Raw genomic sequence first — 13,562 nt, 5'->3', positions numbered from 1 at the left:
CTCTAGTTTCCTCTTTTAAAATCATGTGTTTTCTTAAATACACCAATCACACATTGTTTTGACTAGCAACATTTCTATTTTTCCCAATAAATTAGTGTAAACATGTACCCTTCATATAATAAAAATGTCCCTTGCCTGCTATTAAGACATTTTATGAATATTTTCTTTTCCAGGTGCAGGGTGAGGAGAGGCTGTCATATAGACAGCAGGTCTGAGTCTTGACATGCCTTTGCACATCTTGTTTGACATATATATAACACATTTGCATGTATGCTTATGTATATGTGGATATAGAGATGTTCACTCATACACATGGTACTCTCATGCATAACACCCATTTTTAAAGAATAGCAAGTAGTCAGACAAAAGAAATTTTGAATTTACAAAGGAAAAAAGAAATATTAATAAAATGCTTATACATATAGCACATCTTGTATATAAATATATTCATATGACTAAGAGAGTAGTCTTCATACATTTTAAAAAATAATAAAAATTTTTAAATAACATCACTTGAATATGTATTCTTTAATTCCTGTCCGTTAAAATCAGCAAGCAATAAAATGAATCAACCTCTCAAGTAAACATCATGATATAGTTCAGTGCTGTCCAGGGCAAAGCATTTAGGAAACACCATCAAACTATTTGCAGTATGAACTGGTCACCACATACCAACTTTTGGTTTTTCAGATCTCAAATAACTCTGTACTGCTTTTTGATATATTTTTCTAATGAAATTATTTTTGATTAATTTAAACATAATATTTTACATAACCACCTTAAAGGATCATTTTTCATAAGTAATGGTAATGAAAAAGTAGATTAAATTCTACCCAAATAACATTAAGTTGAATTTTGCAGTCTGTGTTTCTTTAATGAAAGGAGATTAGCTGAGTTTGGGATCAGTATCAATGAAAATGGAATTATATCAATTCAAAGTGGCTTGGACTGATGTCAGTATACACTTATTTATTGTGACATAAATACTTTCACTACATAGTACTTTTAGCTGTGATCTAAGTAACTGTGAGTAAAGTAAATGATCATATTAGCTTTATGCCAAATTACCAATGAACTTTGAGGAGTACATAGGATATATTGCTACTTGACGGGAATAAATGGCTAAGAAGTAACTGTTGCACAGAGACCATACACTGGACTTGAAGATAAAACCTAGCTTCCACCAACAGAAATCCAACTGTGTCCCTAGAACTCTAGTCTATACATTTTGCTTTTTCAGATTTTATTTTAAGTATAAATTGAGAATAAAAATTAATATACTTTGAAAAGCCTGCTGGGAGAATGGTATAGCATGTGAAAATTCTTTATAAGCTGTAAAATACATAACTGTACACAAAATGCAGCATGATTAGGTTGTATTACAAAGTCTCACATTAAGCTTAGCCTTAAGCTTCAATATTTTTGCATTCTCACTAATTTTGGTGTTAAGCTAAACACAAACAAACCAACCCTTCATTTTACAATGAATTAAGTAAAATAGTGGACAAAATAGCTTGCACAATTTCAAAAATGCAACCATCACTAGTAATCTCAGACATGAAAAATAATAGCTTTCCTTCTGAAATGAATTTCTATTCTCTTCTTATACAATAATACCATTTCTTATTCCATCCAATTTGACTGATGGGTGCGATATTCTCATTGAGAACACAGTGCTATAATATAAAAATGAATTACTCAGATGGTTATTTTGCTGTGCCTTAAAGCTAAAGCTCTGTCTCATATTTGTGGACTTGGTGGACAAATTTTTGTTGGCTTCAAAAAAAAAATAAGAAGAAAACACTGTGAAGAAAGTGAGGCAAAAGTAACAGAATTGAAGCCAAAGAAATTGCAGTACACGCCCTTTTAATTATTTTATCTCATTTGACTAAAATGTTTTCCCCTAAAACTACCACTTCAGAAAAATGTGAAATCTAGAGGTTATCTGTAAATGGAAGGAATAACCATAATTTTTACTTCATTTGTATCGTTGATTTTTTAAAATTCTCTACTGTTTCTAAAATGTAGTTCATGTGAATATAAAGAATCCAAAGAAACAAATACTTAATAGTTCTACTCAACAATATCCTCATGGATTATTAAGATCCAAATAGAATAACTTACTCAAAAAAATATAAATGTCATCCAAAAGACAGCACCTATGTCAAATACACAGGCTTCAGATATATGGATCTAAAATATTAGGCATTATTGTGCATTTCTGCAGAACATTTAGAGAAACTGGGAATACAGGTTCCATAAAGATATTGGATCCTCACTAAGATTATCCTGCTCACAATTCAGTCTTTTCAGTCATTTGAATGAATTCTCTAAGTAATGAATGCCATCTTTATTATCTGAGACCAAAAACAAAAAAAAATTCATCCTTAAAGTTCACCTTGGGAGCTTTTAAAATCCAGCCAAATGTTTGGGTTTGGTTTTTATAGTTAGGCTTATTTTTATTTTCTTTGTTTTTGGCTTTAGCTTTCTAAAATTTAAAGAATATCAGGTGTTCCCACACATAGGTATGGAGACTAAAAAACCTAAAAATGAATCTTATTCATGTAGAAAGTAGAGTTTCTAAGCATACACAAAAAGTTAGATACACTGACATTACATACAAGGTCTCTCTACTCTAAACCTTAGGAGTCTATAATATTTGAAGTATATATACAGACATAAAATAACTAGCATGTGTGCATACACTTATGAATATGTATAATGGTAATAAATAAAAATGTAAATAGTGCACATAAAAATAGCTGGAATTTTTCCATACATTCCAAATCCATATTTAATGAGGAGACATAAAAGAAGTATGGGCATCATGGATCCTGTGCTGCCAGCAATGTCCAGGATACACAATGTTCTAGAAGAAGTAAAGGTTTAAATGCACCCAATGCAAATCCTGCATCTTCAATCCATAGATTGAGAATTCTAATCTGATACAATGATGCTGAAAGTTCTTTCAAGCTTTTGAACAGTCAAATCTGTGTATTATTGATGCCTTTAATCTTACTACATATTAACTGTTTCTAATTCTTGGCAAACTATAATGCATACCACAAAAGATAATGTCTTTCTTCACAAAATAGATTTGAGAGATTTGAGGGAATCAGAGAAAATTTAAAATACTGTAGTGAATCAAAAAGCCTATACAAGTATACAGACATTCCTATTTCTTTTAATGAGTGAGTTTCTATGAAAGAATGAAGGTTCATAAACCTCTCATGAACTGCTGCACTCTTCCACCAGTTATCATCAGAGGAAAGTTGTTTGTAAGAAGGAAGGAAAATTTGAAAGGTCTTGCAGAATGGAGATCACCATTATAAGCAAGGAATGGAGATGTTTTGTGGTGTTAATCAAGGAGAGAGAGTGGGCAAGAATTCGATAAATCCACAATATGTTATTCAAACAAATAGAAAGCATATGAAAAAGAAAATTCTGAATAGATGTTCAGCTCCACAGGGTCTGTGCTCATCAAAAATTCCAAATGCCATCTTCCAGATTTTCCTGCCTCCCTGTAATAGCAAAGTGACTGTAACTGGCCCAGTGTGCTGAGTAATGACCTAAGAGTTAATTGTAAGTAACCTGGCTGAACACAACGTGGCTCTGTAACACACACACACACACACACACACACACACACACACACACACAAATGGACACCACTAGATAAACTGTAAGTACTCCATAATCACTTGAACATCTGTTGATTATGTAAATTTAAAGACACTCACCCCCTCATATCCAGAGACACTTCCTTGGCACCCCCACATACCAATACCACGTTCTCACCTGACTTTGAGTAAGGAATAGAAAAAAATATTCTACATAAGGTACTGTTCTGCCTGTGTACAGCATACCTGTGAAGAGTCACACTGTTGACTAATTCTTCGCTGAAATGCTTCAGACCAGAAATACTTCAGTGTTCACATTTTTTTCATATTTTGGAATATTTGCATATATGTAATGAGATATCTTGGGGGTAGGAATAAAGTTTAAATTCAAACTTCATTTATTTCTTCTATGTGCCTTATACACCTAGCTTGCAGGTAATTTCATACAATATTTTTTGTGTGTGTGAGCCTGCATTTTGAAGGATACTCATCACATGAGGTCAGATGGGGAGTTTCCCTCAGTGCCATTGTTAGGTAGGAGTTCAAGATGTCAAGATGGCGGAGGCAGGGTATAAGAAGGGTGCCACGAGAGGAGAAGACTGGGAGACAGTCATGCCCATTACCACCACAACTCCTGCCACTGAGGACTTACCATCATGACAACTCCTACCCACGGGTTCCATATTTTAAAATGACCAACGGGGGTAAATTGGGTAGTACTCCAATTAGTTTTTCCATAGTAACCAATGGGGGCAAATGGGGTAAGCCCTCCAATCAGGTCTGCAGGAAGAGAAAGCCTCAGGCTCAGCATATAAGGCTAGTTTCCAGACATTGGCCCTTGAGCCTCTCTCTCTTGCTGGGCCCCTCTGCTCTACCTTTGTTTGGGACACCGAAGACCTGGAACCCACTTGGACATCCTGATGACAACACCAACCTGTTGGCATTCCTGATTTGGGAGTTTCACATCAGGGATGCTCACCTTGTAGTTGTTTTTTGTTTTGTTTTATTTTGTTTTTCTCACCTTGTATTTGAATAAAATTCCTTGAAAACAATGAAGAGAGGCCTGAGTCTAGAATTAATCAAAGTATAGCAGTCTGGAATTTGTTCATTGATGTTGGTGAGGATGATTGATATCACTCCATAATGCTGCAATTAGTTTTTATACATTTATAGAGTCAATAAGCAAGATATTAGGTTATTAATGGTTTTAGTGATAGATTTCTTACTTTGGCTGCAAATCAAGAACAGATTGGATATTTTGCAATACATGCCTTGCTTATTAAGTTTAACTCATCAGTAGTCAGAAGAAAACAGGCAATCAAGGCTAGGAGAAAAAAAATTTTGAACACCATGATTTTTTTAAATTTTATTTTTAAGTTTTGATTTTTTTTCTCAGTATTGGGGATTGAACCCAGCCCCTCAGCCAAGCTCCACAAGTGCTCTATCACTAACCTACATCTAAGCCCTTACTTTATTTTGTGATATTTTATTTTATTTTGAGACAGGGTCTCACTAAATTGTTGAGGCTGGCCTTGAAATTATGATTCTCCTGCCTCAGCCTCCCAAGTAGCTGGGATTATAGGCAGGCACCAATATGTCTGGCACTTTTGTTTTGTTTGACTTTTAATTTTTATTGGTGTTCACAAGTGTCCTTTTCTTAAAACAAATAAAACTGAGTGCCATGACACCTTGTGAATTATAATGCCAATCATGTAGCAGATGGAGGCTTAGAGAAAATACACATTCCTAAGGGCTTTGAAATTCTGCAAAAGGAATATATATATATATATATATATATATATATATATATATATATATTCATTCATATAGTGAATTTTAGTGTAGACTTTAAAGAAATGACAACAAAAGCATGTCTACTTTTAAAGTTTAATGCCTAAAATTTTATCTACAAAAATTTAATTATAATATATAACACTTTTATGAAGCAATAATATAATTCAGGAAAATGATCATATTTCTCAATTTTTTTTCCCTAAATGAAAGAGAATTTGATTAATGAATGGAAGACGAATTTAAAACCTGGCAGTCAAGATTTCCTTAAAACTACTGAATCCAAATTGTTGGCTAAGGAGCTGCAGCCAACAGGTGGAGGTAGGCTTTCCACTAAGGCACAGGTGAAGGCCACTCAACCACTTAAACCAGGAAGCACCTTGTAAGGTCAGCCCAGGCTCAGAGGGAAAAAGATGTCTTAGTCTTCTCATTCATCATTGCACTAAACACTACTGTGAATTACAGCATTTCATCACAAAATATGCTTTCACATCACAATTATCACTGATGTGATAGGCCTCCTGCTCAGGCCAAACCAAAATCTGATGTTTGAAAGCATGAGTGCTGTTCATACTAAATCAGATATTTATACATATTCAATTGCAATTATTTCTCTTTTGAAATTCAGTGTTGACCATATGTCATATAGCCTTAGTTGAACACATTTTATTTGGAAATGTGTGTGGTTTTGAGCCCACAAAATTAATAATATGAATCATTTGTAATAAAAATAATCATTAATTTTAGATAAGATTCATTGCTATGATTTGAGGTATGATGATGCATTTTTAAAGGCATAAATACAGTTTTGATGGGGGTTTCACTCTTTTATGGGACCCACTTAACTCAAGCTTCCCAACCCTGGGCAGGTCAAATTTTGTCATTTGAATGAACTCTTCTGCCAACTAGAACATTCTGAAAAGTCCCTACAGTATTTTTAATAATTGATCATTTCCAAAAAAAAATATTCAATATTAAAACAAAACTATTTCAACATTAAACTTTGCCGTTCACACCTCTCAAGCAGAAATAGAAGACAAAAACAATCAATATATATATACAAGAATGTTTATTATTTTCTATGATGGCTGTCCTTTACAAAGGCATAACTCTAAGGTGAGTTTAGAAAAAGACTAGGTAGTTGCTAACTTGTAACATGTGCAAACATGATTAGACAGAAATGGTGTTCCCAATCGACTTTTCAAAAGCCCTTAATGCCATAACTATGCAAAGAAAGATTCAGTGCTCTTTACTTGGGCCTTATTATTAGACTACATATTCAGTTTTTACTGTATGGAAGACTGAAAGGCTTGGGTTGGGGGAAGAATTCTATGGACTTTCAGGAGGGAAATTCTTGGGGCTATTCATCTCATTTTTATCCAGGAGGGGAATCTTGGGGCTATTCATCTCATTTTCAAGTGCGCTGTCACTCTGTGAAAGCAGGAACGCATCTCTCTGGGGGACTTCACTCATCCTTTAGTTTACACCCTTTAAAGAGTCAGCCACAGTTGGAGTTTCAGAAGACCAAGGGAGGCAGTGGTAAATAAGCTCCCCTTTGGAAAGCAAAGGGCGACAAAGGTCAGGATAAGAAGGCTCCCTGCCTCCTTTCTTAGCTGACAGCTGTGCAGGTGACAGACTGGAGCACTGCATCCCAAATGCGAGAAGCAATCAGCCTCATGGACAATCGCAGATTTTCACGGGGTTCTTTCTTATCGCCCTGGAGAAGAATGAAGTGCAATCTTCTAACCAATAAAAGTCCTTGAGACCTGGCTGCGGGGGCTATGATGGGGCCACATCGAAGCACCACCATGGCTCTGGGTTAGGGAAGGGGGGCTTTGTTTTCACCCAGTCTTGTTTTCCTAGCTCTTAACTCACCTTGTCGTTCCACCCAGCTACTGAAGTTCGAGGACGGGTCTCTAATGTCCTTAGGGTACAGACTGCGCAGGGGCAGTACTAGAGGCAATCTGCCTATCCCATCCTGCTCCCTACACCTGCCTCCACCAACTCCCTACAGAGGGATTCTGCATGCGTATTGTCCCTCTTTCCGGGACACTGCGGAGCACCTTCGTTCAACTATCTAAAGGTGCCTTTCTTTTCCTTTTTTACGCGAAGATTAACGAAGTTCTCCCCTCTGTCTCTTCTCTTCTCCAAGTAGAAGTGTTCATCCACTCCGCAGCAAATGCGGGGAATATTCTAGCTCCAGGCCACTTTGCCCCAGGATTTCGGAGCTTCTCAGAACTGGAACTTTGAGACCAGTGAGGCTGAGAGACATCCAGAGAAATCAGGAAACTGGTTCTTTTTCTTCCATATCGAGTTTCCCTTCCGGACCAGCCCGCCCTGGTGGGTCCCTGTGGCCACCTCAGGTCGCGCGCTCCCCCCGGGTACCCCGATCGCTCCTCCGCCCTTTGCGTCCGCCCAGTCCAGGCAGTTCTTCACCCAGGAGCCCGCCTCTCCTATCCTGCCCCCTTCTGTCTACATCCCAGGTCATCTACAATAACCAGCGTGTCCCTTTTTACCTCCTCCCCTGGTCGCTAGATAAGTTTGGCACCCCCGAGGTCTACACTTCCTCTCCTAAGTCGGGCAAAACGCCTCTGAAGAAGAAAGTAGGAGAAGGTCTCCGTAAACTTTGCTCCGCGGACTTTCCAGTGTCGGTGGGCGAAAGGGTGCACACACACCTGCCTGCTCACCGGCGCAGGTACACCTGCCCTGGAGCACACATGGAAAGAGGCAGATTGCCAGTGGGCAGTTGTTAAGGGCACATGAAATTCGCTTGCTATAGCCGATCGGTTCTCAGGGCGCTGACGGTGCATCACAAGAGAATTTCGAAATGGGCTTGGAAAGCGGGCACCAGAAAATGATGATTCTTAACACACGCAGATACACTCGGGCGTCTGCACACCGAGCAGTTCTACGGAAAGGCGCACACTTTTTGAGAGCAGCTCCTTGTGTGGGCAGCACCGTGTATAAATCTCCTCAGAGGAGGCTTCATCTTCGGAACTGGAGATCCCCTTGGTCCACTGGACTTCTCAGTATGGTCGAAATCAGCCCCGCTCACTTGAGGATAGACACCAAGGAGCTTCCGGAGCCCCGGTCTGCAGAGTCCCCCAGGCAGGTGCGGGTCCCCAGCCCGGTCAAGCAACAAGCGGACAGTCCGCGGGAGGGTCGGGTCCCTCTTTGCCCCCGTCCCCGCGCTTGTCACCTCTCCCCGCCCCCACTCCCCAAGCAGCCAGCGGGGCCAAACGAACGCCGGGGAAGGAGAAAACCGAGCGAGCGACTCACCCCCAGCTTCCTGCTGCGGATTTTCACGTAGCCCTGCTTGACGATGTCGTTAAAGTTGGAGGCCATGGCCAGCGCGTTCGGGCTTGTCCGCCGGGCGAGCCGCTTCCCGGAGTCGAGAGCCGCCGTCCGCCGCCGGGTGCGCGCAGGTCTCGCATCCAGCCAGCCGCCGCCAGCCGCCGCGCCGCCGCCCGGTGCTCCCCGAGCTCCCGCCGGCGGGGACGCGGGGTCGCAGGCAGGGCCGCCGCGATCGGAGGACGGGGCCCGGCGCCGCGAGCAGCGCCAGCCCTCCGCGTTCCGGTCCTCACCTCCGCCCCCGAGCCGCGAGCCGAGCACCGCGGCCCGCGCCGCCGCCAGCTGCGGGCGCCCCCTCCGCGCCGCCCCCGGCAGCACCCACGGGCTGGCGCCTCACTCGGCGGCGCACAGCTGGCCGGAGCGCACCATCGCGGCTCCCCGGCGCGGGGGGAGGGGGAGGGACGGCGGGGCGGGCCGATTCGCCTGCCCGGCTCCCTCCCCCTGGCCCGCGGGGTGGCTGGGCTCGAAGATGGTCGCAAGACGCGCTCCATCACTCCGGGTCGGGCGGGGAGCGGCACCCGCCACCGCGCCCGCCGCTCCCTGTGCCCGCCACGCGCTCCCTAGTGCGGGATGCCTAAGGACAGGTCTCATCCTTCCCGGGCTCTAATCTCCCCTCCCAAGCTGGACACCGGGGACCGGGCGGTGGGGAGACTCGCCACGCGGGAGGCCAACGGAGCGAGGCAATGTTTATTTCAGGGGTGGTGTTTACAGTGCATCGTTATTCCCAGGCACACGCGGCCGTTCCAGGTCTTTGCCCCGTTAGGAAGTGTAAATCGACGCCAAACCCTTCCCGGTGCACACAAAGAGACCAATCCTGCGCATGTGTCTAATCCTCCTGCCGCTGAAGAGACTGAAGCCATCAGGCGAGGCAGCCGGCGCCGACTTCCTCCGCTCCAGAAGCAAGACCGACCCAGGGGGCTTGATTTATGCGCGCGTTTTGGTTCTCCTGGCTGTCCATCTACTCGGGAAATAGAGAGCATCGCCGTGATCAGCGGCTGCCCTGAAATGTTTGATTGTTGTAAAATCAAAGGAATGAAGAACTTCTCCCCTTCGCCCCGTGTAGGAACAGATATTTAAAAGTAGATTTTTAATGCATTGGAAAGATTTTAATTTTTTAAAAAATGGTATAGTTTTCTAAGATTCAAGGGAAAAGAGAGTATTGAATGTTGAATGCTGTCAATACATGGACTACTTTGAGTGGCTCAGGTTTTCCTAACTAGAAAATAAAAGCCTAAATATTGAAGATGTTATTTTGACTCCTTTATTTATAAATACTTTATATTTAATGAATGTTCAGAAGATTATAATAAACAGTTTATTTCTGTTTATTACCTCGAGCAGTGTTTTCCAGGTTCTCATTTAAAATGTCTTAGCCCTATTTGGAATACAATCAGAATAAGAGAAGAAACTGAATTTGATTGAGAAAATAAATAAATAAATAGATAAATAAAAGCTTGGAGGACAAGTTAGCACGTCCTTCCCCCCAAACAAATGTGCATCCCAAGGGTGATTTTTGTCCCAACCTTAGCAAAAGTCTCCATCTAGAGCCCAATGGAAATCCTGAATTTCAACATGCCCTATTCCAGTCATTCATTCATGTACCAAGTTGTTCTCCCTTCCCACCCCCACCCCCCTTTCTCTCTCTTTTCTGTTTTGGACTGCCCACCATGCAAACTACCAGATGCTTTGGCAGAGATTTAAAACAACATGGCAGAGTTCATTGGATTTTTCACTCAGAAATGAGCTCTCAATTTCTTTCTGGCTTTTGAGAAAGTTTTCAAAGCCCCCTATTAACTCCACGTGATGCCTCCTCTAAAGGCCTGAGACATGTGTCTATTCAACTTGTATACATGACTGATTTCTAAAATATTAATACAACATTTCATTCAGTCCTTTGCAACTATAAATGTTTAATGGAGCATTGTTGCCATTTACTAGAGAGGGAAACTGAGGCATTGGAGTCTACTACACAAACCAAAATTTTGAGATTGAATTTGGAACTGTTGCAATTTTCATGATCACTCACTTCCATTTTCATTTATATGATAATCTGTGTCCACAGAAGTTAGGGATTACTTTTTGTCTAAGCAATTGTTTTAGGCTTATGTAATGATCAGGTATGATAGGCAACTGTGACTTTTAAGGATTATGTAATGATTGTACCTGCATTTTTATATTTATGAAGACCACTAATATGTTTAAATAACTTAAATAGTCTCCTATATTTGCTTTTCATTTTAAAATTTCTGATAGAACAATTTGTGTGTGCTATTTGTTTGCAGGTTGAAAATACTGTTATTTGTCATTAAGTTTTCCCAACTATGAATTGAGTTCATTGTATCCTAATGGAATTATTTAATATACTCATATAAGTCCCACATTTCCTATTAACTACCAATGTGACTTAGAAATTTGATTATATTCTTCTTTTTTTCTCTAAAAATAATCCATAAGAAATATTTATATTTCTTTGAATCACATTGCAGGTAACCACATGTCTAGCTGTCCACTTGACTAAAGTGTCAAAATGTTGCCACCCTGAATTCTAAAATGCTGTCTGTCATTATAGAATTGTAAAATATATAAAGTATAAATTTCATCTAAAATTATAAAAGATATTATAAAATTCTCCATCAATTTTGTACTAATTGCTTCTGCTGCCACAGATGATTATTGGTTACATGTATTATTTCATTTAGAATTGAAAATGTATGGCCTTCTAATTTTATTTTATTCCTGGATTTATGAATTCTAATTCCTTTACTAAAAACAAAACTAAACAAACAAATAAATTAAGAATAACTTTCCATTTTATACTAGAAGATTTTCCTGTAGTTCAATAACTCATGGTCATTCTTTTCTGTATTTGGACAGAAGGAGCTGCTTCACTTGACATTCTTGTGCTTTTAACAGATGCTCAAGAACATTACCAGGTTTATTGTTGACAAGAAGTATTCCAGTTTCATCTTAGACACTTCCAACTCCAGACCTAGAATTCATTACTTCTCTTGAACCCTTGGTTCCAAAAATGGGGAATGGGGAATGAATTTCAGTTTCCATAAACTAGTTGCATGGAGTATATGTATGGTGTGTGTGTCTGTGTATGTGTGTGTGTGTGTGTGTGTGTGAGAGAGAGAGAGAGAGAGAGAGAGAGACAGAGAGAGAGAGAGAATGTGTTTCCTTGTGTTTCTAAACTTTTCTGCTAAAAAGTAAGGGAGTTCTTTTACTATAGAAATATATTTCCAAAGGAAAAAATGTTCTCAATTTTGAAGGATATTTCTGATTGAAATTAATGTTGGGAGAGTCAATATTAAGTATTTCGTCTATTTTTCTAGTTTTATGTGAAATATTTACAAACTTTCAAAGTTGAGTCTATCAAACAAGTACATTGACCTGTGATTCCTTCCTCTATGTTTTTCCTCTCTCTTTGTGGGAAACCATTTCATTAGTTTATTCAACTATTATTATAAAAGGAGTTATATATGCAGAAACATGCCAGACCAAAAAATCCAGAATGAGGAGAGGCACTTGGAATCCCAATACTGTCCTGGCAATACTAAAGCAGCCTGAGAGAATTGGCGAGCTGCAAAAATATGCTAGCTTTAATGAAAAAGTAGAGATAACTTAGAGGAGGAACCAACAGTCTATAGGGCAGAGCAAATAATTATGGATAATTATACTCTGACCTTGACAGCTAATCCACATTTTCAATATTTCTTCATCTGGATTTCAGAATCATTATGGACCAGTAACTCTGTTGTTTCCATTTTCACCGATTTTGAATAGAAATATGTATAGTGTTTGTATTATGCTTATTCCATCATTGGATGTTGGATTTGGGGAAGCAATAACTTGTCTCTTTAGTTTCAAAGTTTTGAGAAAATATTACAGTTTGAGAAAAGATCTATAGTTGAACAACTGAGCCTAAGGAGTTATACTGAGAAGCCTGATTTATCTCACGACCTGTTTTATGTAACAAGTTTTCTGTACTTGGAGCCCATGCTATTGTGGGGCAAGGATTTGAGGGCTTGGGGAGGGGGATCAACATATTTTGCACATGAAGAATATGTGGTACTGTGGGCAGTTCTAAGATGGGCCCTAGAGGACTTGACCTCCTTATAATCCCTCTTCTGGAACCTGTGTTGGATTTATTGAACTGATTCTGACAAATACAGTATCACAGAAGTGACAGGATGTCATTTTCAAGATTAAGTCATCATAAAAATGTGGACATGTTAAGTGTCTCTTGGTTAGATAACATGTACCCACCTCCTGGGTGCCACCTAACCTAAAGATGTCTGCCAATTCATGTGTCCTACTCAAGACACTGGAGAAGGTGTATTCCCAATACTTTTCTGATGCTAATTTTTAGGAATATTTTAAAATTCTTTTTGGGGGGCATGTCTTTTTGTGGGGGAGAAATCGAGTTAGGATACCCTCAGCATCCTTCTCTTCATGCACCATGAAATCATCAGGAAGATGGCTCCGCAGTGCATCCCCTTCTTAACACTCTCTGAGATTTACCTACTCAGGTCCCTTAATCTACTATATTTGAATCTGAATGTCAGAATTCTTGTTTTGCAGTGCCTTCCCCCACTTCCCACTTGCATTTTCTCTAGATGAGGTTTAATATTTCAGAGTGCTCAGGCTCAGGCCACTTAGTACACCTGCACCTCTGGGCACAGAAGTCACACAATCACCTGAAATTCGGGATGTCTGTACCTTCACCCAGTTCTAAGAAGGATCTCTTCCTCCCTCTACTATGAGTGGGCACTCTGCCTCTTGGAGATGTGTCCTTTT

At 40.1% G+C, this 13,562-nt stretch overlaps 1 protein-coding gene across 1 annotated transcript in view; it reads right to left on the bottom strand.

Moving 5' to 3' along the window:
* DOK6 (docking protein 6) overlaps positions 1 to 9,087 on the bottom strand; it is a 391,579-nt gene extending 382,492 nt beyond the window's left edge. Inside the window, exon 1 of the mRNA XM_081263683.1 lies at positions 8,691 to 9,087. Within this exon, the coding sequence (XP_081119809.1) occupies positions 8,691 to 8,756 (66 nt within the window). The 5' untranslated portion in view covers positions 8,757 to 9,087. The remainder of the gene's footprint in view (positions 1 to 8,690) is intronic.
* Positions 9,088 to 13,562: the final 4,475 nt, after the last annotated feature.

Source organism: Spermophilus citellus (genome assembly GCF_964194105.1).
Source record: "Spermophilus citellus genome assembly, chromosome: 12".
In the NCBI taxonomy this organism is placed as follows: Eukaryota; Metazoa; Chordata; class Mammalia; order Rodentia; family Sciuridae; genus Spermophilus; species Spermophilus citellus.
This window is presented reverse-complemented; position numbering and strand designations above follow the sequence as displayed.